Source organism: Anguilla rostrata, chromosome 8 (assembly GCF_018555375.3).
Source record: "Anguilla rostrata isolate EN2019 chromosome 8, ASM1855537v3, whole genome shotgun sequence".
Lineage (NCBI taxonomy): Eukaryota > Metazoa > Chordata > Actinopteri > Anguilliformes > Anguillidae > Anguilla > Anguilla rostrata.
The window spans coordinates 17433482-17459725 of NC_057940.1; the positions used below are offsets into that span (position 1 = coordinate 17433482).

General features: G+C 43.5%; 1 protein-coding gene across 2 annotated transcripts in view; it reads right to left on the bottom strand.

The window, feature by feature from the left end:
* LOC135260984 (guanine nucleotide-binding protein G(olf) subunit alpha) overlaps nt 1-26244 on the bottom strand; it is a 60844-nt gene that overhangs the window by 27182 nt on the left and 7418 nt on the right. Inside the window, exons 2-6 of one of the 2 annotated variants that reach the window (XM_064346771.1) lie at nt 21171-21296; nt 20878-20950; nt 20215-20269; nt 19928-20047; nt 734-831 (exon numbers count right to left, since the gene is read on the bottom strand). In XM_064346771.1, coding sequence (XP_064202841.1) covers nt 734-831; nt 19928-20047; nt 20215-20269; nt 20878-20950; nt 21171-21296 — 472 coding nt within the window. The remainder of the gene's footprint in view (nt 1-733; nt 832-19927; nt 20048-20214; nt 20270-20877; nt 20951-21170; nt 21297-26244) is intronic. The other variant, XM_064346772.1, reaches the window with a different exon arrangement.

Below are 26244 nucleotides of genomic sequence, written 5' to 3' on the forward strand. Positions count from 1 at the left end.
CACCAGTCAGCTCTGGGCAAAACAGAGCAGGAGTCAATCGCTCAGTCCAGGAACAACTCACAAGACCGGGGAGCCAGCTACTGTTGGCAGCAAGGTCAGCCAACGCCCTCTCTCCGGTTGCTGGGGGTTACGGTGGCTATGGCTACCCACAAGGGGCCTACCCACTTTGACCAATCAGCGCGCAGCCACAGTATGAGTGGGAACACCCCCTCACAACTACTACTTCCATTCCAGTGTCGTAACACACCAGGAATCCAGCAGGAGAAATAATGAATGGCGTAATTATCATCGTATAACCTCAGTACTCTGAGATGCTGTGAAAGGACACACTTAAAGAGCACTGAGGCTTGTTTCCAGCACGAATGTCACAATTCCATGTGTTGTTTAATAAGCAGACAGCAGCACTACCATCCCATGCTAAATTTGTCTTTATGGTGATACAGAGTGTGCAAAATCAGCTGGAACTAAACTGGTCATGACTAGAACTTTTATCAATAAAAATAAATGAAATTAATGAATAAATTAATATGAATATGTAACAAAATGCCAACTGAACCAAAATGTGCAGGATGCCTTTCTCAAGCAGTCCACCAACAGGACAACTTCAGTTCGGTCTTAAAACGACAGGAGAGAAATTCCACAACGCTGCCATCTGGAGACTGGGACCATTTGTAACCATCAAACGCACTCTTTCAGGGGTGAAACAGAGGAATGGTGGCGTGGGGGTACTCACTATTGCGCGCAGTCGATGAGCTGGTATTCGTTGGCCCTCTCGTAGCACGCCTTCACCCCCTCGTCGTCCCACAGCTTCTTCGCGTGCTCGAAGAACTCCTGCTCGCAAAAGAATGGGGTGTTAGAGGTGAGCGATCAGCACAAACCCTTCAGAGCACATACCACCACAGACACCACCACAGACACCACCACAAACACCACCACAGACACCACCACAGCTGAGCGCAGAGCTACCGCTCCATTAGCACAAAGATTCCACCCAGGGCCTACACTCCAACCGTCCACACTTTACACCTACCTAACGAGATTACGCGCAGAGACTGGTCTACTGATGAATTAAATTGAACAACACAAATTTCAGAGGGCAAAAATGATTACTTTTGAAAGCTAAAACCCCATTTTAAAACCCCACTTTTATTCATGCATAAGCTCCAACTCAACATCATGGCTCGCCAACATTTACAGTGCCAATGCAGCTGCAAAGCCAGTCGATATCTGTTCCATGCAGGCTAATGTATCCAAGCATATTCCGAGTCTCTTTAAAGTATATCTACGTCATTTCAACAACAAACTCAAATTCAATGGTCCCTTCAAGCATCATTTCTTAATGACAAACAATGAAACGCCTTCCACGCTGAAATGTCTCAGGAACTGCTGCATTCTTTTCTGAAAAGATCAGTGATAAATACTAGTGTAATAACACGCATGACCACAGGCCCCTGCTGCCTGAATGTGTGTTGTCTGTACATCTGACAGTGTGTAAGCTAATTTATCTATAACCACCCGAAAGTGTGCATTGTTCTATTAATATTACAGAGATCTAAACAAACACGACCACTGTGTTATTCCACCACACATCACAATGCGTGGAGACCAGCAGGCAGTACAACAGGATTCATTGTGCTCAACGTTTCTCTTTTTTGGGTACCAGGTTTCAGTCGCGGGAAGTCTTGGCCAGTGAAATGCAGCTGAAGGCCCGTGTGGTGTTGATATCCTTTCAGTGCTGGTGTGGTGTTTGTAAACAGAATGGGGTAAAATGTCATAGAGTAGCAGGAGACTGCAGCCATGGAAAATCATTACGTAGGGCTGAGGAAAATTAGGGGACTGAAAACACACAACACCTCCACGCACACACATACACACACACGCACCAGCACACACAAAAACGCACACACATACGCACACAAACCCACACATATACTCTCGCACGCACAAACTCACACATATACACACAAACCCACACACGCACACGTTTGGGCAGGACAGCGTGTTTCTTGTTTTTCACCTGGGTTTCCTCACCGGAGAGGCAGTGGGGGACTCTGAGGAGCTCTGGGCCCAAAGAGGCCGGTCCCAGATGGGGATCGCCTCGCTCACGAAACAAAACAAGCCCACGGCAACCCAAACACACAACACACGCTCGCTCAGACGCCCTGTCCATCCGGCACGTTAGCCTGTTCATTAGCCTGTGCATTAACCCGCGCATACAGACGCGTTTCACAGCATCCAGCTGGGAGGTCACTCTGCATATGGAAACCCGCACAGCCAGCGTGTTCAAACACACATTAAAAACTCCAAACCCTTTAAAACGCATAAGATCTCAAATACGTCATTAAAATGTTCTTAAAGGAGTACCATGGTGGTTGAACGTGACACTTCCCAGTTGTCTTCAGGCAACAACAAAACAAATGTGCATAATTTTTTTATTCTTCAGTCATTTCAATGTACTTTAAAACGTATTTTTCTAAGCCTAAATTTCCCACTATAAAAATTCACCCGAACCGTCTGGGCGTGGTAATGAGAACTGTCAGTTAGCTATGATTGACAGACCGTGCCCGGTTACCATAGCTACCCCCATGATACGCGCTCTCTTTGGGAGACTGAATTTTCACAAGCTAGCTAGCTTAGTAGTATATCAAGTATCGATAGATAGCTAAGGTAAGAACGTTGACTTATATCCAGTTATAATTTTTGCTATCTAGCTAGCCAAGTTAAGATGAAAGCACAACTATAACGTCCTCATAAAAGCAAACTAGCAAGCTAACGTTATCGATAGCATTGCCTTATGAAAGCAAACCTCCTAGCTAGCTAACGTTAGCTAGCTAGCTAAATGAATATAACCAGAAATAATCTAAAGGCACTCTAATTTAAGTGAACCTAACGTTAGTCAAATATTTGCATTGTCTGAACAGCAGGACGGTGTGTCCTGTCAGATTTCTTTACGGGGCGTGGAAATAGGAGTGGTTACTGTATTCGTGACGTAGAAAAATGACAACTTTCTAAACCGGTTGAAAATAGGATGATGAATTTAAAACGCATATTTCTCCAAAAATACAGAACGGACATATTTAATACTTTGCTCATTGTGTTTCTTCAATGCCTCTTGTGCAAATAGCACATAAAACCGAGAAAGTGTGAAAATCACCATGGTACTCCTTTAACTGAACATTCTAATGCTGATGTAAGGATCACTACTGGTAATTGAAAATAATGGAGTTCTAGAACAGAATTCCATTCAAATTTAGAACAAGAACATTCCAAAAAAACCTACTCTTCAAAGGGACAATACAAACAGCAGCCCCTGTCATGTGCTTTTGTGCAGCAGTATTATCAAACACCCAAGGTTCCAGTAGTGAAAGTTAGTAGTGAAAAGCAAAAGGGAATTGGTGTGGCTATGATTGGTTGGTTCTTTTGTTCTCTTTAAAAATACTGTGCCTCACCCATAAACCATTCCCACATGCCACTGTAACATTTAAACTCGAACCACAACATTGACCCGGTGCAATTTCACAACCTTTTCCTACTCTAGCTCTAATTACACAGCACCTGCTGGCGGTTATAGAGTACTTGCCTATCTAGTGTATGGTGGGAGCTACTACACATTTCCTATGTGCATGCGAGGTGACACTGTGGTAGTACTGTGAAAGGAAAGAGTTTGCAGATTGTGTATCTGTCGCTACTGCCTGAAGTCCCATTTCTGTAGAAAGCGATGATGGTGCACAATGAGCTCCCTGTTAGGGTCTGCAGCCGAATCATGTCAGTTTAGAGAGAGAGACTGGCAGGTGGTGAGGCCACGCTACTGGAAACGCGTGGCGATGAGCACCAGTGGATGACAGAGGAGGTTCACTTTCACAGCTGTGAGGCCACTGAAGCCGGACCTCGTTTTCGTTTCCGCAACGTTGATGCAACGTTGACGCTTCGACCTCCCTGGACCGTCGTGTGGCCGTCCATCGAGGGAGCACACAGCAGACCAAGGCCTTCTGTCACTCAGAGCCCAATAGCACCATGACGTTATTTTTACTATTAAAATAAGATCCGATACCATTACTATGGCGAAACGGGTACTGTTGCTATGGCAGTGACTTAAACGTACTGTGTGGGCTCAGAATGCTTTTAGGGGGATACAAGTTAATGTGTAAAATCATTTATCATCAGGAACTGGTTTGAATATTAAATATTACAACTTCCTTCCTCTTCAAAAGTTAGTCTTTTATGTAGCCTGACAAGACCCAGAAACTGTACAGCATCCCCGCATTAAACGAACAGTATCTGCTATAAAATTAGATATAAATGTAAAAATCTGCCAAACATCCATCCTCTGCGAGAAAAGTCCTGCCAAATGTCAGGGAGATGAGGGTGAAGCCGGTTCAGTGTCGGTCGGATGCGGAAAGACTTGTGGGATTTTGAAGCAGGTCGGAGCGGAAGGGTTCAGAGGCGACCGTGATCGGAGAGGGACGGCGAGTCAAACAACAGGATGACACGGAGCTTCGGGACGGCGCGCGGAGACTCGGGGTCCCCTCTGTACGGGCCAGGGGGACGCGCGCGGGCCCCGGGGCCCTCGGCTTCACCAAATAAAAACAAAACTAATGACGGTTAGGTCCCGTCAATTTGCAAACAGGTCCTTCATCAGCGACATCATTAGTGACAGGACGCAGGCGAAGGAGCCATTAGAGTGCGTTAAAAAAAGCCCCCGCCGCACCCCGAGGTGCCGCTTAATGACGGCCTCCGCTGCGCTGGGACGCCTCCCAGTACCTCGGCTCACCGGCGCGGCTGACTGGCTGCGCTGCCCAAGGGGGAGGGGCCACGCCTGGGGAGGGAGTCTGAGTGAGAGTGCGCTAACGCGCTAATTACGCAGCGTGTGGGCAGACGGAGCTGCAGCCGGGATCAGGCGTCCGGTTAGTCAGGCCCAGCGCCCTCTGACCCAGCGCCGATCAGTTTCACGGGCTGCTGGTCTCCTCACATACCTTCTGTAACCGTGTACAGGTGAGGAGGTACAGGAATGGAGGAGCAGGCAGAGGAGAGGAAGGAGAGGACGAACAGGTGAGAAGGTACAGGAGAGGAAGAACAGGTGACAAGGTACAGGAGAGGAAGAACAGGTGACAAGGTACAGGGGAGGAAGAACAGGTACATGAGAGCAGGAACAGGTGAGGGCAGTGCTGAGGGAATATCCCTGGTGGGCCGGAGCTCTGGTGTTCATGAAGAATCCTAAGCGGGTCCCAGGGGGGATCCTGGCAAACAGAGCGATAATGGCGGTCACCTGAGACACCAGTAACTACCTCTGTCAAAACAAGCAGCGATAAAGAGTACATGGTCATTAGTGTGCTGTAACACTTGCACACTGTTGCGTAATCACCTCCCCCAAAATAATAGACAATAGCACGCACACCACACACCAGAGACAGACAGACCGACCGACCGACCAAGCCCAAGACTCCAAAGGCCACAATAGTCTTCAAGCCTCTCTTCCATTTCCATACCTTTAAATAACCACTTTTTCACCAGGTGTTTTGTGTTTTACACATTCAGAGGACACAGAGTTGCTGATTAATGAAGGCAGGTCAGAAGGCTGGGACAACAAAAGGCTCCTTAGATTTCCAATGTGCACCTGTCATGATGCAACTTTTTCCAGTGTGTTCCATGTTCTTGAAGATGGCCAGCCAGATGCTGCAGTTAAAATGTTTTTTTCAGGGAGACCTCCACCCCCATCAGGGCCAAGGGCCCAAGCAAGTAAGCAGGATATCCAGACAAGCAACTGCACCTCCAAAGCACAACGGCAGATATTCACCTGCCAAAGCAGGTCAGAGGTGCCAATCTAACAACAAACACACTTCAGTACACAAACTTCACACCCAGAGTGCTTCACTCTGACTAGTGCATCTCTCAGTGCTCACCACGCACGCACGTACACAAATGCACTGATTGAAAAGGCAGCAACTATTAATCTGCACACCAACCCTTGGCCTAAAACAGGACACGGCTAAAATCTCCTTGGTGTAACTACCTGATATAAGGTGGGCGAATAATCCCTGCCATCTTCCACCTGAACCTAGTCTGCTTTTCAAAATAGTCCCTGAATGCACGATTAGTGTATCCATTACTGAAATACAATAATTTGTGAAGTGTGCGCATGTGGGTGTGTGTCTGATGCGTTTGTAGTGATGTACAAGGACAATAACAACATCTTTTCGTTGGAGGTCATTTATAAGAAGTGAGGCCACCATTTTGTTTCTACATCTCATCATACACTTCCTTTAACAGCAACATTTACACTTTACAGGCACAGAAATGTAAAAATACATGAACTGAAGGCAACACCAATTCCAAGTGCAAGTGTTCAAAGGAACACTTGCAGCCATGAATATGCTTTGGGGTAGCAAACCCACAGCCATCCACACGTGCACAGGAGTGTGTGCGGCGTATCAGAAACACACCGCTACAGTCTGGTCCCTGGCATAAACTCTTTGCTCTTTTAATGTGTACCTTAGGCCTTCCTGCCTGTTGTATACAACAAACGTTCTTCGTTCTAAAACACAACGTTGCAGACCTGAATGAAAATGCCTTTCATTCATGCTGTGTGCTCCCAGAATACCACAGGGCACCTGTACTTAAATAAGGCCGATCTATAAAATATTACATACCATATACATATGTAATATTTAAATGATAAATCCCTCCACACCATCCCTAACTGTATAGAACTTTGAGATTTGTGCTTTGTTCGCCAAATGCTGTTCGTGTTTCCCGCGAACTCACAGTACAGGCTAGTGTGCGGTCAGCTAGCCATATGAATCACAGCCTGCTTCTACATTCATGTTTAACAGTTGTTAAAAAGACCCTGTCTGTTCAAACAGGCCTTTGTGGTAAACGGAGAATACCCATGAGTGAAATGAAGATGATGGTTTTAATTTGGAGCCCTGCAGATCGATGCAGCCGCAGGAACGCTGCGTAATGGAACACCCAGACCGCGGCCGCCTGAAAACCGGCTGAAACCCAACTCCACCGCCGACCGCCATCAACAAGAGACCAACACTTACGCTCGCGGAGGGGAGCGTGTGTGTGTGTGTGTGTGTGTGTGTGTGTGTGTGTGTGTATGTGTGTGCGTGTGTGTGTGCACGTCCATGCGTGTATGTGTGTGCGCATGTATGTGAGCGTGCGTGTGTGCATGTGTGTGTGTGTGTGTACGCATGTGTGTGCGGGTGTGCGTGTGTTCACAAGCCGGTGATAGTTTTAGCATTCTGATCTATGTTTAGCCCTGTGTCACATTTAGGCCGGTGATGACTCATGGCTGAAGTGAAAATGAGACTATCTTTAGACCCCGGCTGCGTCTCAGGAAAGAGCTCGCCAATGTGTGGAAACGGCAGCCTCCTCCCGTCACGCTGACAGACACACAGACATCAGACGCTTCCCTGCTCCTATTGGCCAGCGGCGATCAGCTGACCGAGGCCAGCCCCGTGCGTTTCCTGCTCGCTCGGTCTGCCGATCCAGTTTAAATGGCTGCCTTCAGAACCTGTGGAAGAGCCGAGAGCCAAAGAGCTCACAGGACAACAAAGAGAGGAAACAAAACTGAAAGCTCAGACGGAGCAAAAGCAGATTAGTCAAACGCGGCCATAGCAGACGTGCGACTGCCTGCGCTGCAGGCCTGAAGCGTGTGGAGCTTTTCGGTTAAATGTGCTGACGGAGGAGCATATCCTGAGCACAGAAACTGCACCAGACGCTGGTTTTTTTTCACCCTTTAACCTATTAATAATTCCACTTTAAGGTGCACATGTTCTTTCATATGCAGTTAGAATTCAGTGAAGAAAATAAAATTGCTCAGACAATTCATTTTTCCTGCATGACATTTAGAAGTAACTTACGTGTTAAAATCACAAGAAGTTAATTAAAAAAAACTGCTGATAACTAACAGTTTAGATAGTTCATTTTTAAAAATGTTCCCTGAACCGCTAAATGGATTGATTTGCTTCATGCAAATGTGACGTTATCCAGAAAAGATTTCCCTGGAAAGGCCTTTATTTTGCGTCTCATCACACATGCTGTTTAAAGCGTTTTGTATGTAAGCATGAAGATGATCACAGCTACATGCACTCCTCCCAAATCAGCCCATGTCAAACTACTGAAGGGAAGCAGAGGGCAGGCACCTACGCCGGAGTACACAAGTTAATCAGCGCTGCCCACTCATTCATCATTCAGCACAGGAACAAGAGCAAACTGCATTTTAAGGTCTGCGCTTTGTAAGGCGAACAGGCATTAGGTATTAAGTGACTGCAGTGAAGTTCAGTCTGCGGCCGTCTGCTGAATCTGCGCAGCTCCTAACGTAAGAGAGGAAGAGCTGGCAGGTGAGCAGGTGATGGGGGGCTGGATGTCCAGCAAAACAAACGCACTGGGACACAATCGCGCAGGGCACACAGAGAGAAGTGTGCAAACGTATCAGTGTACGCACGCAAAAACGTTCCTCTTAGCCCCAACAGGCTAGCGTTGATCAGCTGACCCTTAGCCACCCGATGCACTTCCTGTCGACACCATCCACTGCTGCTGAATAGTGTGTATCAAAGTTCTCAGTTCACACCTGCTTTTCTTTTCCCTACAAACAGCGCTACAGACTTAAGTGAGCAGTCTGCTTTGTGGGCCGCTTTAGAAGTTCTTTTAGAAGTCAAGCAGTATACTTTGATATTTCTCTTTATATTGAATGCAATGCTGGAGCTATGGTCAGTCAATACAGACCAATGCTGCTCAAATGCGCCTCCATTAATAAAAAATATATAATTCTGTTGCACAGGTGTCTCAATGTCACAACCTCAGTCTGATGCTTTTAAATGCAGTGCACAGTACTGGTGCCTGTATCCCACCGGACTGCACTGGCGCCTGTATCCCACCGGACTTCACTGGCGCCTGTATCCCACCGGACTGCACTGGCGCCTGTATCCCACTGCACTGCACTGGCGCCTGTATCCCACTGCACTGCACTGGCGCCTGTATCCCACTGCACTGCACTGGCGCCTGTATCCCACTGCACTGCACTGGCCTGATCCACTGCACTGCACTGGCGCCTGTATCCCACTGCACTGCACTGGCGCCTGTATCCCACTGCACTGCACTGGCGCCTGTATCCCACTGCACTGCACTGGCGCCTGTATCCCACTGCACTGCACTGGCGCCTGTATCCCACTGCACTACACTGGCGCCTGTATCCAACTGCACTGCACTGCCGCCTGTATCCCACTGGACTGCACTGGCGCCCGTATCCCACTGCACTGGCGCCTGTATCCCACTGCACTGCACTGGCGCCTGTATCCCACTGCACTGCACCTGGCACCTGTATCCCACTGCACTGGCTCCTGTATCCCACTGCACTGCACTGGCGCCTGTATCCCACTGCACTGCACTGGCGCCTGTATCCCACTGCACTGCACTGGCACCTGTATCCCACTGGACTGCACTGGCACCTGTATCCCACTGCACTGCACTGGCGCTTGTATCCCACTGGACTGCACTGGCACCTGTATCCCACTGCACTGGCTCCTGTATCCCACTGGACTGCACTGGCGCCTGTATCCCACTGCACTGCACTGGCACCTGTATCCCACTGGACTGCACTGGCACCTGTATCCCACTGCACTGCACTGGCGCTTGTATCCCACTGGACTGCACTGGCACCTGTATCCCACTGCACTGGCTCCTGTATCCCACTGGACTGCACTGGCGCCTGTATCCCACTGCACTGCACTGGCGCCTGCATCCCACTGCAGTGGTGCCTCCTCTGCCATCCCACTGCACTGGTGAAACCGAGCCCTACTCCTGCAGTCTCCTGGTGTGTGGTGGGGCAGCCGAATAAAGTAGAGCAGGGCCCCCCAGGCTCTTTTCCAGAGAGGCTTGTGACACAGGGGAGCTGAATAAGGCTGAATGAGTGCAGTGTGCGAGATGTACTGCCCTACAGTGGAGCCCAGCAAGGCACAAGCAGAGGAGTCCACCCTGTCACCGGCCCTCCCCTGCCCTCCCCTGCCTCGCTGATCACTCCTACATACACTCCATGTACAGCAGCGATAATGCTAATCACAGACACTGCATTCAAGCACCGCACCTGCAGTGGGTCAAATGAAGATATAGACATGCATTTCACAAAAAAACCTAATCAGTTCTAGTGCCTGAAACCTTCAGGACTTCAGACAGTCTTAGGAACCCAATGGTTTAGAACATCCAACCTCTGCAGTAAAAAGTTCCAGTTCTGAAGTGGTACTACAGTGGAAGGTTCATCAGTCAGAGCTGCACTTTGAAATAGTGAAAAGTTATACACAGCAGCACATGCGGCTTTCAATTAGGGTAAACCTCTGGTCAGAGGTTTACCCCAATTGACCCCCCCACACACCAAGCTTGCTGGCTGAAGAGCCTCCTAGAAAAGATGAATGTACATAGCCATTTCACTAGTTACCAAACTCGTTACCTTGCCAGGTTGCTAATTAGCGCAACCAACATGTAGCTAGCTAATGTTAGAACAACCAAGAAGTAGCTAGCTGGCTAACATTATAACAATCGGTTAGCTAGCTAATAGGCTATTATATACAGGCTTGTCTCACTGCTGTCACCAATGCCCCATAAGCTGCACAATTTTTTGCTGCGAAACTGTGTGAAATGCCACACTTTGATGACAGTAAGGCACTCTGGGTCTGTTTAATAGAAACACTGACACTGTGCATGTACCTACTCTGCTCAGGTACAGTCCATTCCTCATCAACAGCGGGGTTTTTTTTCCACAAACGGAGCCAACAGAAAAAAATGTGTGAGTTTGTTAGTAAAATATTTGGGTTTGTGAGTAAACGGTAGTGAACATTTGCATAGCTGACTGTGGCTCTGGCGGTTACCCTGGAGTAGAAGCATAGTACAGCAGGCCTCACCAGACAAATACAATAAACTACACTGCGCCAATTCCACACATTTTGACTTAATTTATTCCTATGACACGAAACGGATCCGAATCGGAAAAGGCTTTAACTGAGCTGAGCGTCCTGTGGAAGCACAGGCTGGGTCTCTTCGCAGCACTTGGTCCTGTGTTTGGGACAGAAATCAATGCCCTCTTACATAAAAGGCCATGTGAAGCCAAAGACTATTTGCCACTTAGTGTGGACAATAAAGTTGGATTGCATTGTAATTAATGGACCTTGACTTCACAAGCACACCTTTTGATATCACCCTCAGACAGACACGTGTACCAGACTGTGCGGACAGACAACTACGCTCACACAGGCAAGTATGTGCCAAACTCTGGTTCACATGGGAACTATTCTGAGTTTTGGCTGAAAATGACACCGATGTTGGTTCCATACTTGCACTTCCTTTTAAAAAGGCCAAACTGCAGCACGCACTGGACACACTTCCTCCAGTGCTGAGCAATGAATGTCAGTGTGTCAATCACACAGACAACTCCATCTGAAGTTGAAAGGTGATGCTTCAGGAGCACCAAAACCAAATTTGTTGAACCGTTTGAACGACCCCTCTCTACCGTCTTGAAGTACGACAGCCACTGCGAAGAACATCCGCCCCGAATCCCACAGAAAGCTGCTTTCAATTCCGCAATCATCACGACTTTTATTGGATTAAAAAGCTCTGCATTAGATAACAACCAAGAAGCACAGCAGCGCAGCCACATTTTCATGTGTTACGGTTACATGCTACTTACAGAAAATGGCCATTATTAGGTTAAAAAAGGAAAGAAAAGAGACTATTCAGATTCTTTCATAGCATATTGGCTGCTAACAGCCAGGCCTGATCTCCACTACCTTCACACACACTAAGGCCCCCGTCCTTCATTTAAGGTTTTAATAAAAATCAAGACAAAGAGACTTGGTCACATTAGGCCAAATTAACAGCCACTGAGGTGTAATTTAATGTGGATCATAATTTCAGTTTAACACAAACAATCTGTTCAGAAATATGCATATTTTCAGCAGTCTAAAAATGGCAGAAGCAAAAACAGACAATAACAGCAACCAGCAGACATATCTTAGCAAACTTCCCTCTAGCAAACTGAGCTGACACACTGCATTATACTTTTCCCTGCCAAGCCCAGAGTGTTTAGCGGTTTGAACTTCTCCTTAAATAACACTTATATTTGTATGCAGGTACTGCAGGTGCACCAATGCAGACGGGAAGAAACCATCTCAGAGAGAAGGGGTGGGAGGTCTGAACCACGCTCTGTGACCAGAGATATTTCTCTCAAACTAACCCAATACTAAATTGGAAATCTTGAGCTGCATGCTGGATCCACAGAGAATCTGGTGGCAGAACAACCACGAACTGGCTGCGCCATCACGAAAACAAACAGTACTTATTTCCTGAGAGTTCATTTAAATAGTCTTTTCTGAAAATACATCACTTTCTGTGCTCCATTAATAATCCTAAATAAAAAAAGACCAAGAGGAAGCCATTTTAAAAGGCACTTGAATAAGTAAAATGCTGATTAAATACTGATGGGTAGCCTATATTTTCATCCAATTTTAGCTTGCTCGAGCTGACTGCCGAAATGCGCCAACCTCAGCTTGGGAGCAGTGCGATGCATTTGCTCATTTATGCTGATGTAAGACTACACTAATGATGCATTGTTCCTGCTTAAACGCTCAGCTGTTGTTATTTTGCCGATACATTTCTGATGCAAAGTTTTCAAGACCATCTCAGGCCAACATTTTAAAATAAATACATTTTTTAGCACAGGCCCTGTTCTTTACACAACTTAGGCCTACACATTATGAATTTCAGTATCTCTGCTTATAGGCTACATAATGACCAAGTTTACAGAAAAGTGCCTCATGCAGGTTTCAAGCCAGCAACACTCTACAGTACAGTACATTCTGAGTAAATGAACTGAATATGTCCCCTTTCCAAGTTAAAAGCTTATTAGAACCAAGAAATGCTTATTAGAACTAAGAAATGCACATCTGTGAGCAAGATTACATGTGATCTCATACGAGGCTTGTGCCACACTTTGGCATGAGTAAGGGCCATTACTGCTGCCAATGGGAAACTATTACAATTCAATAACGAATTTAAAATGGCATTTGTTTATTTTTCAAATTCCTTTGTTTCCCAGTAATCTGGAGGTCATTCTACAATATTCCAGAAAACAGGTCTTTGGGATCCCCATCCAAAGCCGTTGTTGACAAAACCTGACCACTGTTATAAATTCAGGCAGGTTGCTCCCACAGGTGGCCAAAGCATCATTACAGCTATAATCGATTATTTCCTGCACGTGCCCAGTGGCTCAGGGCAATGCTCCTCATAACTGTGCATGAGATTTTATACATAATTTGTACGGTATTTTTCTGTCTTTTTAACAGGGCTTTCAACACAGAGCTACATTCATACAGATCCTCAACAGATGCAGTTACAGAGGCAGTTGACAAATTAGCATTTTGCAGCACTATAGATTGAGCTGATACTTCTGGCTGCATGTGGTATTATCCTATACTGCAAAGCAAGGTCTAAAAGAACAGTCTAATGAAACACTACTCGCATGCTATAGGTATATCAGAGAGATACTTGCATGCCATGGGTCTAACAAAGCACTACTCGCATGCTATGGGAATAACAAAGCACTACTCGCATGCTATGGGAATAACAAAGCACTACTCGCATGCTATGGGTCTAACAAAGCACTACTCGCATGCTATGGGAATAACAAAGCACTACTCGCATGCTATGGGTCTAACAAAGCACTACTCGCATGCTATGGGTCTAACAAAGCACTACTAGCATGAGGATAACAAGCACTACTCGCATGCCATGGGTTAACAAAGCACTACTTGCATGCTATGGGTATAACAGAGCGCTACTCGCATGCTATGGGTATAACAGAGCGCTACTCGCATGCTATGGGTATAACAGAGCGCTACTCGCATGCTATGGGTCTAACAAAGCGCTACTCGCATGCTATGGGAATAACAAAGCACTACTCGCATGCTATGGGAATAACAAAGCACTACTCGCATGCTATGGGTCTAACAGAGCACTACTCGATGCTATGGGTCTAACAAGCAACTATGCTATGGAATAACAAAGCACTTCATCTAGAATGACAAGCCTACGATGCTGCAAAACGTAATACTCTAAGGTTTCTGATTCCTTCGATCAATCTGCCCATGGGCCTCAAACTGAGATTCTAAAAACGTGAATACAACATTATTTAACACTTATAACCTATTATAATACTGTAAATGATACAATGCGTCAACACATCAGTATAAACCTACAAATGAATAAAATCACAATTAGACTAGACAGCCATAGCAAACCATAAGTCAAATACATAATATCAAAAGTACAGGCCATGTCAATGAAATATGAAGTCTAGGGTGAGGAGCAATCGCAATAAAGGGATGGTCATTGGCTGAAATGCAAATGCCAGCCCACCCCTAAACATGAGTCATCTGCCATCCCAACAAATATCTATCAAAATCTCCCTGTAGCTTCAACTACACAAACAATATCAAAGACAGGAATTTGGGGGCAGACAGAATTCACTTGTCGTACCATAAAAGGAAGCTCCTTTTTGTATACAAGGCAGAAGATATAAAGACACTAAGAAAACAGTGAAAAAGATGTTACAGAAAACTTATTTTTATTTCACAGAAAATGGTCGTCAACAGTAGAGTCCTAGCCAATAATGAACTCCAGTTCAGATGAGATGGTAACTTCCTTCAGAGCCAAAGCGTAAATCTCTACAGCAAAACCTCATCTGAGCATAAACGGCTGAATAACTGAGAGAAAACCAAGTCATGGTCACGGATGGCGTGTTAAGCCGTGGGGTAGCGGGTTTCCCGTGTTCAAGTACACGCAAGGGCAGCGCGTTTAGCCTGTCTGCACCGCATTTAGGCAGCGTGTGCGTTCACAAGCACTTCAGCTGTGATCCACATACCGTCTCCAAACAGCAGCTCATTCTTCCGCAGCGTGAGGTGATTTCCACATTCAAAACAAAGTAACAGTGCCTGTATGTCTGTTCATAGGAACTGGGCTCACGTATTCCAACGTGCACTGGAACCGTTCCTTACGACGCTAGTCTCGATCGCAGGAGAAACGAGCACGCGTGACGCGAGCACACCGCTACGGCGATTCAGGACGTCTGGCGTTTTCAATACTACTGAAACCGAAGGCGCACTAGTGAGATCGGACACGGCTTCCCCTGCACACCTACAATGAGCCCCGTCTGCAGTGTTCCATCATGTGTCCCGGCCTACTGCTGTGGGCACGATCCTGCGTGCCCAATAGGTAAGTACGGTAGGACAGGCCTGCGTGTTCACTGAAGGAGAACGATCGCGTCTTCCCAGTTAAAGCAAAGTGGAAAAAACGATTAGTTGGTGCGCTGCACTCAGTTCTCAGATGACAACAAAACATTATGAGCTTCGCACTCCAAAAAATATATTTTCAAAAAGCCTCTCAGTGAAATTTCAATATGTTTTTATTATGCACCAGGGGAAAAAAAGGGGTACACAGATGTTTTGGCCGCAAAGCCTTCTCCAGTGTGTCGCGGTGCATTGTTTACATGCCAAGCTGCAGAGAGACTCTTTTTAAAAATATTTTGTTGGAGTACGGACCTCATCATTTGTCGTCAATTCTACAACTTCAATCAGAACTATTTTTACTTTTAGATTTGGTGAATAGATTTCAAATTTCATTTATTTTCACTTCTGAATAAAAGCTCATAAACTGGACTTGTTTGAGCTAAATTTAACCTGTATATTGAAATGTGTCACATGATAGCATGAAGCTACTGATATGCAGGGGAAATAATCTATTAAAAAAATTAAAAAAACCTTGACAAGGAAGTAGCAGCATAAAATACTACTAGGTAAGAATTATGGAAAATACTACACAAATAAGACGGGTAGAAAAAACCCAGAATTATCCTTTAAAGTATTTGTACTGATGATCTCAATAAAGGCGATGAATGCAGAAATATCACACAACTGATATTTAATACCAACTTCCGCCACCATGTGAATAGTTCAGCATAATGTAGATGCACAGGTGCCCATTCATTTACATGCCCTGTCTCAGTGGTAATTCACCATGTTGGGAATTGTAAAACAGGAAATACTAAATATTAGGTTCTTACTGCATGGGTGAAAGTCCAGGTTTGTGGCCCGAATGACGTACTGGGCATTTCCCCTCCGTCCAATTGGCTTATGAAGTACTTTACATCTTTACAAGGCTTATGACGTCATGTCCAAACAATATTCTGGTCATTTACCACCTGCAGGTCCCCGCTGTCTTCAGACAACTCCGTTTATTTATTGATCAAGTTTTTAAATCGCTTGCAGCCAATCAACTCTCAAAGTTAAAATTTGAAAAGATGGGCTCGAGAACGGTTTCACTCTTTTGAATAGTTGTTTCAACCATGATATCAGAAGGTGTTTGGCAGCACGTACTGTAATCGTACTGATGATGTATACTGTCCCAAATACCACAATTACAGATAGAGTATTTCTAAAGCACATTTATACAGTTTCACTTCTTGTAAATACAATGAAAACACATGACGTTCGCAGGCGTTTTAAATGGACGATGACTTTAACTTCGGCTTGTTTTTCACTTAGCTAATTACTGCAAAATGAAATCATAGCGGTGTACAAACACATCGATGTAATCACAAGACTTTCATACATGATGTGTTGTCTTTATGTTATAAAAGAAAAAAATACTCATTAAGATGGTTATTTGCATTCCTCTGTATTTCTGTTTGCTAACGCTGTCTGGCACTAAAGTTAGTTTTCATTACTGACGGGGACGAGAGCTCTGTACAGGATATGCTTTACATTGCTTACTTACAGTACATGAAAATGCTCCACAAATAGCATACAGTCCATCAAATTCACATTTTTCACTGGAGTTATCCTTCAGGTTAGGATGATTCAATTTTGTACCGAGACAGTAAATAGAATCACTTTACTTTGATGAACCATGGAAATTTTGCAATACTTTCATTTCAAAACACCTGCCAGTGGACAAGTCCTAAGTCAGGAACAGTTAGAACTTGCTGGTGGCTTCTGATTACATATAAGCTATTCAAATGCAGAGTTTCTAGGGTATTATAAATGTAGGTTTGCTATATGGAAAACATAGCACTGCAGTATACCAATTCAAATACTGTAACTTTAAAATATATATTTTTTAAAAACAAAGAAATGCTTTGTAACATCTGAAATTACAAGGCCAAACATGGGCAGGCTACTCCTACTTAAACAAAATGCATAACCCCAGAGTAAAAACTGAAATCTGATGCCTCGTACTCATACATGAACTGAACCCCACGCTGAGGTTTCTGCCCAAAACTTAATCACCCTAACCTTATACGTGACTCACTGCAGGTTGTTTCAGAGCAGCGGACCAGGTTTGCATGACTGAGTAAATTAGACAGCTCTGTAAACCACTAACAGACATGTGCTCTTCATGTGCATCAGTGTGGTTGACAGATCATAAGCTGAGACACTGACTTCCATCATTATATTACACCAGAGCCACAACATTGCAATTTATGACAATATCTTGTCAAAAAATGTAAAGTTTTTACTCAAGTATAGAGTTCATGTACAGGAGGTGCACAGAGGCCAGCATCAGATTTAACAAAGCATTTTGGCTAGTATCCGAACAGAATTTAGCTACTTTAATCTACTAGCATTTTGTTATAATCTCCAATTAATATTCAATTGAAGTTTGTTTCCCAACAGGATCTTTCTTCAATGTGTCACAGGCTACTGTAAAGTAATTAAGAAAACAAATTTTACAATAAATGATCACTTACTTAACCGACTAAACCAAGGTCCACAATTAAATTGGGTTTCAGTTTAATATACTGAAAAATGTAAGACTGCAGGTGAATGCTATAGCTCGGAGAAGTGATTAAAGGATTGCATTTATGATTATAGAATTGAAATTGAAATCCATGTTTTGGAATTCACTTTTTGCATATGACAGAATCACCTACACTAAGTGCAGTATTGTGATATTACACAAAGATTTGTTCATGCTTGAAGCCAATAAAAGTCCGCTATATTGAGAGGCTGTAATCCTGCAATAGCTCACTGTACCTGAAGCCCAAAACAAACCAGACAGTGAAAAAAAATGTGACCTCGCCCAAAAAAACTGCAACTCCCATAATGCACATGCAACACCACTATGAAGCCAAGCATTTCCAGGGGATGCCAATTAAATGACCACTATCACTTCCTGTACTGAGGGGCACATGATCATTAAACAGAAAATTCTTTTCATTGACAGAAAAGCTGAAGAACACATTCAGGGCAGCATATACCTGCCTCTGTGTTTTCAGTGAAAACCGTTCTATCATGTTAATGGCAATCAGGGATGTATACGCGTTCCCCAGTAATTCGGTGGGACTGCGTTCGGCAGGACTGGCTCACGGTGGCAAGCGGCAGACAGTGAGAGGGGTTATGGCCCCTGGGTGCAGGCAACAGAGTGACACCACGGGGGTGACAACCGGGACAGACGAGGACGGGATCGAACCCTGGTCACCAGCACTGAGTCAGGACAGGCCAGGGACAGAGACAGGGGCCAGGAGAGGTAGGATAGACCTGAGGGTCCCGGGTCCCTGCTGGTGCACCGTCCTGGCCCTCCCGTTTCAGCCAATCAGCATGGTGCTGCGGTTTCACAGACAGCAGCCACGAGAACACATCCTGTCACACACCCCCAGCCGCGCACAGGCACGCACGCTCGCACACACGCACGCAGCCGATGCTTATACCGTAAATAGGGAACTTCCAAGGCTGTTTTCACGTCTAAATCGCAGCATGCCAACAGCCGTGGCAAGCCACTGCTAAACCTGAGAAACCGAAAGCAGCACTGGCTGAGAACCTTTGTACCCCTAAATCCAGACAAACAGACACCAGACACACAGATAGGCAACATCACAGATACACAGAAAGCCTTCAAACTTTTAGTGGGTAACTAGGAAAATAATACCATTCCAGTTTGAAGTTCACCTTTTGAGCAAAACATAAAAATAAATACACAATAAAAACTTAAGGGATATACAAGATAATATCAGTTAGGCTACACACAAACCATTCAACCAGGCAGCAGAGCGAGTATTAACAACTTAGTTTAACACTAATTAATAACCCAAAATGAGTGTGCTACACCAGCCCTCCTGTCAAGTCCACAAGCAGGAATTCATTTTAGACAATATTTCACTCAAGATTAAAAGGTGGCTTTACCATAGACATTTTTGAACTAAAGAGAAAAGCAAAATAGCAGTTACAAATGTGACACCCTAAATAACAACCCAAAAACTGCTTAGAAAGACTGCAGTATGTCACTTATCACTGAATAACTGATAAAGCAGGAAACTTATGCCCCTTTACAACCCTCACCCTGCACGCACGCACACACACACCTCACAGCAAGGTGTCCTCTACCACAGTTCAGCTTCTGAGGGCTCCCATGAACATGTCAAGCCAACTATGATAGCTGATCTCAGACATCAGATTCACACATTCACACAATAGTGAAAATGGAGGACTTCAAAGCGTATTCTTCCCCATTCGGAGCTAGTCAGACAGAGCACAACACCAGCAGACTTTGTGGCTGTTTCAAAGCAATGCCTATTTATCAGAGTTCATCTTTTCAAGCACTAAAATACTTCCAGCCAACCTTAACTGCCTCAAAGCCTCTACACTTCATAAGAGATGATCACCAAACAAAGCCCACCACAACTACGCAAAGATTCACTAAAAGAGATTATAAACATGCAACTACATTTACTGTCATCTGCTATTCCTGTATTCAGACAAAAACTAGAAAATGTCGAATTAGAGGAGAATGAAGGAAACCCTACACAGAATAAAGAAACCCTTGAGCCTACTCCCATAATGGAGAACAGGGCAGAGAGGGAGAGAAAGAAGCCCATCGGCCTTACCTGTGTATACTCAAAGTCAGAGAGCGGAGCTATACTCTTGATGTAGTCGAGTCTGAACTGGTCTTCGGGGTTGCCTAGTGGAACCGGCGGTATTAAAGTGCTCATCGCCGAAACTATAGTCTAGAAATGGGATAAAACAAAAGTAGTAATTAAGCTGGACAAATACCGGACAAATTAATCATAATCCCGTATAATCGGCTAAATTACATTGCATTACGATCTTGCAGGAAGTGTCCAAACACCATTTTAATTCAAAAAGGAGAACACATGTTTAAACTGCGACTTACCACTATGGCATCCTTCACATTTTTCCGAATATCCAGGATTTTTTGTTTCTTTTCCCTGCGTGAAAAACAGAGACGGGCATGTAACTGCAGTCACACACACAAAAAAACAAGAAAATCGTTTCCTACTTAGAATCAATACTGTGTGGAACTAACATATAACCAGCGACATGGCCACATTACAAACTGCAGCTCCGTATGCTTGTACATGCATGAACACAATTCAGATTGTAATGATGCGTCAGATATCAGACACACGAATGCTTCAGTCTGTCGGCGACGTGAAAACGGGAATTAGCCTACTGCAGAATATAATCGGCCAATTTAAATACGTGTACATTCTGAAATTGTATGAATCAGGAAACGACAGTGTCTATACTGTGATCCCTGAACTGTTTCGCCTTTCATGTTGTCAGTGCTGAGATAGCGCTGGGAACTCGTCGCCATGCTGGTGCTGCTATGGGCCCTGTAAGCGCTGCAGTGTTAAGACAAAATTCAGCTAAGCGACAATGTATGTCTACCTTGGGTGGCTAAGTAATCGACTGTCACGGTGAAATAAACGTATTAATACAGAAAGGAAGGCACACACAGAATGAAAATGTGAAACATATTATAAAACATGTCGTCTTGGCTGTAGCTGCGGTTTAAAAATAACAGTGCACTCACTCTGCATTAAAACCATTGACGTGCAGGATCCTCATCTGCTTCACAATAGTGCTTTTTCCGGACTCTCCGGCCCCTTCGAAATAAAGCAAAAATAAATAAATACAATTGCCATTTATGAGAGGCATAAACGACGACGGCATTCGCCGCAAAGGGGAGAAGCTTTAAAAAGCAAGAGAGTCGTAAGCGAGTATAGGCTACCCACCTCTGTGACATATAGCAAGAGCTGTCAAATACGAGGGTGAAAACAGAATAGATTGTACAAATGTATCAGGAAAGGCATTTTTCACCCTTACCCAGTAAAAGCAGTCGATGAGTGGCTTTGTATGCTTGTCTTTCCTTTTGCAACTGTTTCTCTATTTTTTTATTCGCCTCTCGTTGTGCTTTTTCGTCGATGCGTTGATCTTCGGTCTTGCTGTTGCCTAAACAACCCATCTTCCGTTAACCTCTTTTCTAAAATTGAAGGTCTGAAATAATAGCTAAAAATCAGTGATCTTAATGTTAATAAAAAAGGAACGATTGGTGCGAAAAATCCGCGCGACGCTTCTCCGTCGCTCCGAAAAAAATGTTGCCTAGCACAATTTCGATTTAACCTCTCGGGCAGCAGGACGTCGGAGATTCAGATAATCCAAATAAATACATGTATTATAAATAAAAATAACCGATAAAATAATTTTTATAAATACACAAAAAGAGTGGAGCGGGGCTGTTTCTGGAAACCAGCCAACTGCTCCTCACTCACTCCTTCTCTCCGCTCAGTATTTTTCTATCTAAATTTCTATCTGTATTTCTGTCTCTCTAACTCAGCACTGCCTCTCTCTGTCACACCAGGAAGTAACCCTGAGCGCAGAAAGAAAAACCACAGCTACAGTGTAGCCTAATGACACCTACACCTAGAATTCGTTTGGATATTATCTCATGATTTAGCCTATACACGAACGGTACGGTGGGAACTCAAATTACTTGTATCATACGACCTTGCAATTAAAAAAAACCTAAAGGTCAATAAATACCGAAATTATCTGTCTTAGGTGCAGAACGAAGGGTTGGGTCCTCCAACTCGAGCACACACAACAGAGATCCCGTCCGTATGAAATAGCCTACCCCACTCGCGGTTTTTGTAAACTCTTCTACGAACCGACCACAGCTTTTGTCGGTTTGTAATAAGGAAGCTAGAACAGGCTAGTACATTTAGTCGGTATTTGTAGCTAGCTTGCGAACAGTTTACCAAAAAACGACAAACTTTGCTCTCCACTATACTAACTTCGTGAGAAATGTAAATAATACAACATTTTAACAAAATCAAACACTAATAGATTAACTAAATTAATTTTTGTTAAAACTAGACTCTAAAAACTTTATAAAGTACTCCCAGGTGACGATTCTGCGGCATATTAACCACTTCCATTCGAATTCATTAGGCTCGCTCAGCTGCTGCTTTATCGAATAAAGTTCTCGGTGGAAATGTCCCCCGCGCATGTGCGGTGCAAATCTCTCTCCAATCGTATCACGAGCGCTCGCGGGCACCCGTGTGAAAGCGGGTTCACAATCACTCCTCGCATGAACGCGCAGCTACAGGAACAGAGTTGATGGGAAATTAAAATGACCAATATAATTTTACCTCCAAATTCCCAATTGTAATTAATGATAAACACGCCATCGTCTCTTTAAATAATACTTATCCATTCTCTCGTTCTTTATTACATTTATTTATTTTCTTTTCTTTATCTTCTTTCTTTAAGAGCTCATTTCACATGTAAAATACCATACATTTACTTGACTCTTGCCTAACTCACTAATTTTATTTACAAAGGTAGGTGACCAGGTAGGCTGTAAATGCCAATACTGTCAATTAGCAACAGGCTTAAATTCAAAATTTTAAATCATTGAATCTATTCATGCTCTTATAGCTGTACCTGCTAAATATAAAAATGCATGGGAGCATTTTCCTAAATCTAGCAATTAACAGATCCGGTTTGAAGTTGATCTGTACTTACTGTGTGCATGCTAGTCAGTGGTCTCAGGAGAAGCTCTCATCTGTTTTGCTAGGTCTCAGAGTCATGCAGAACTAGGACTTTTGGGGGCTTTTGAAAAAAGTTGTTTTGGGATACCCAATATTGCAGTTAAACAATGAGGCCAATTTAGGCTATTTTTTAATGTCACCAGTCTGTTTAAACACCTTGGTGTTAGTATGCAGTATGAGGTTATGACCATTTGCACTCACACCCATATTTACATGTCAGTTCGGACTGATAGCGATCTGTTTTTAACCTAAACAACTTGCCATTATTGTTGAGTATGCACCATATCATATTTTAGTGGATTTCAAGCAAAATATTATATATAGCTTTAATAACAGATGTTATTCCTAAAAATACATTTCCTAAAAATACATTTTAATTAATAAAACCTGTGTATACCAATGGTGGTCAAATAAATTACATAATTATAACACTATTACTACAATCACCACCCACACTACTAGTGTGAAAGCAGAATAGTGCAATAAGAGAACTGGCCTCACGACCACAAGGGTGTTGGTTTGATTCCTGGGTGGGGCAGTGCCATTGTACCCCTTGAAGCAGAGGTACTGCTTCAGTAAATGTTCAGCTCTGTAAATGGATTGCATGTACTCACTGCACAAGTTGCTCTGGATGAGAGCATTTTCGAAATGCCTTAAACATTAAAACAAATAAACAAATAATAATATGCATAATAGCCTCATTTTTGATGAGGTCATCTCTCAGTCTCTCAGACTGAGACCAGTTATACCAATCCTGGGTCAACTTGCATTTCACATGCATTTCAACTTAAAGGCACAGAAAACCAGTCATCTGAGAAATTACCAGTACTATACCTGGCATTTCACAGGCAGACATAAGCCTATAGTTGTAGGTAGGGTATGCATATATACTTCCTGCCAAGTCATTGTCCCTTGAAAGCAGATAAACGATTGGTTGGTATATCCAACATGAATATTTTATGTAAAGTGTGACAACGTGTTTGTCTCAAAGCTTGACAGTTAAACTTTGAATTAAATATTGGTCAGATCAAGTAAATAGTTAAAAGAGCTGCTTTGCTTTTCAACACTACCCAACTCTGGACATGGTACTGCATCCAACCAGTTATCAAAAAACATAGTAAAAGGCACAATGCAAATAATGTGTGTACTAAATGCAAATCATTCAGAGGATTTGCGTATTTGCGCATCCACAAGCATGCTGGTTACACACGTTAAATGGCAAGTCCATGGTGAAGCCAGTAAATATTCCAGCAAAGGGACACGCAATCCAAACACAGGCTTCAGACATATCTTTCCGAAGATGCCATTTTTACTTTAATGCTATTTGTATGGCAGTCAAAGTTTATAACAGTGACTACTATGATTTACCGGGAAGGTACCATTATACAGAAGAACGTGTGTCGTGAAGAACAGTGTGGCCTAATCTAAATAATATTTGATGCTACATTTGATCAATACATAAGCTGCCCACACTCACATTTGATCCCATTTCAGTTATAATTTTGCATAAGTTCCCTGTTTAGATGGCCTGTAATGGCAGCTACCGGAAGTGAAACTGGCCTGACTTTCTCACTAACTGTCTGGATATCAGATGTTTAAGTTACTCTATTGAGCTTGGTCACTAATTTGATCTGTTATTCATATTTTACATCTCACCAAGCTAACATGCATGCCAAAATAAAAAAAGAGCTACTAGTGTACAAAGTTCTGAAAAGCAATGTGATCATTATCAGCCATTATTTGTTTCACCTCGGAAAAAGTGAGATCTACCCGAGATCTAAAGTGAGAGTTATGAAAGCTAGATGCAAATGCTATTTTACATTGGTAGATGAGTGGCCTATGGATATGTGAATGCAAATTGAGACAGACACATAGAATTCACCCCTCCCCCTAACTGTGCTTGCACTGGATCAGGAGTTTACACCCCTCTCCCTGACTCTGACACACAAGGTCAAAACCAGTGGCATGCATATGTCTCCCTCTAGTGGCCATTATAGGAATAACATGCAATTGCAGTAGTTCTTTCAGAGGGCCCGATTTTTTATTTTATTCTGAGCACCAAATTTATTCATGCTATGTGTCATGCTTTATTTAAAAAATACTCATTCATTTTAGTGAGACTAAAACTCAGTGATGTAAAGAAAGGCTAGCAAAATATTAACAGAACTGTAAAACACAAAATTTCACACTCTTTATGTACAAGATCTGAATAATTATGTTACAGTATTGTGTGTAACCAGTTCTCTGTCCCTAACCAAGATACAATCCAAACACTTTACTGTTACATTAAACACTGTTTAAAATCAAGTCACGGTTACAGTGTTTCCCACAGGTTGAGAATGTATTTGCGGCAGTCGACTTTGTGTACACGTTCAGGGGGGCACTGTTTGTACTGTTTATTAAACTGTATTATCGTTATTTTGATAATTGTTAAATAACAAATACAAAAGCATAGTGTGTTGCATATAGAAATAAGCAACTAAATACCAAAAATCTTTTTGGGTGAGGGGGAATCTATTTGGGCGGGTCACCCAAACAAATTAATTGTATGGGAAACACTGGGTTATGTGAACAACACCATCATCACATTCAGCTGATATTAGTTTCTGAGGAATCCTGTAATAGTATTAGCCTCCAGACAGTTGTACAAGGAGTGAGAATTGTCTCCCTCTTATGTCTGATTGGGGGAATACATATTTAAGTATGTATGTGTCTAGCTGGAACTATATAGACAAGGGGTATTCAACTGGTAGCCTGGCGGCCATATGTGGCCCACCTAAGACATACTTTTGGCCCTTTCGTCATTGATAACAAAAACAATTTTAAAAGCAGTATTATTTAGAAAAAATGTCATTTAGATCCATCAAAATAAGGGACTATGCCTAGATCTCCATCATCAGTGTTAGCACACCACCCACTGGTGACAGAATAATGCATAATAAATCGTGGCTATGCATACTTAAAGAATGTATCTTCCTTGCTTACGCGTATGTACAATGTACCTTATTCATCCAGCTTTTCAGTAGTACATGGAAAAACGCAAGTAGATGCCACTTCCCATACAGGTTTTGAGTTCTCGCATTATAAAGCTGGATCTTTACTATACATACCCACTGCTACCACATTAAAAAGCTGGGTCTTTACTGTACATACACACTGCTACCACATTAAAAAGCTGGGTCTTTACTGTACATACACACTGCTACCACATTAAAAAGCTGGGTCTTTACTGTACATACACACTGCTACCACATTAAAAAGCTGGGTCTTTACTGTACATACCCACTGCTACCACATTAAAAAGCTGGGTCTTTACTGTACATACACACTGCTACCACATTAAAAAG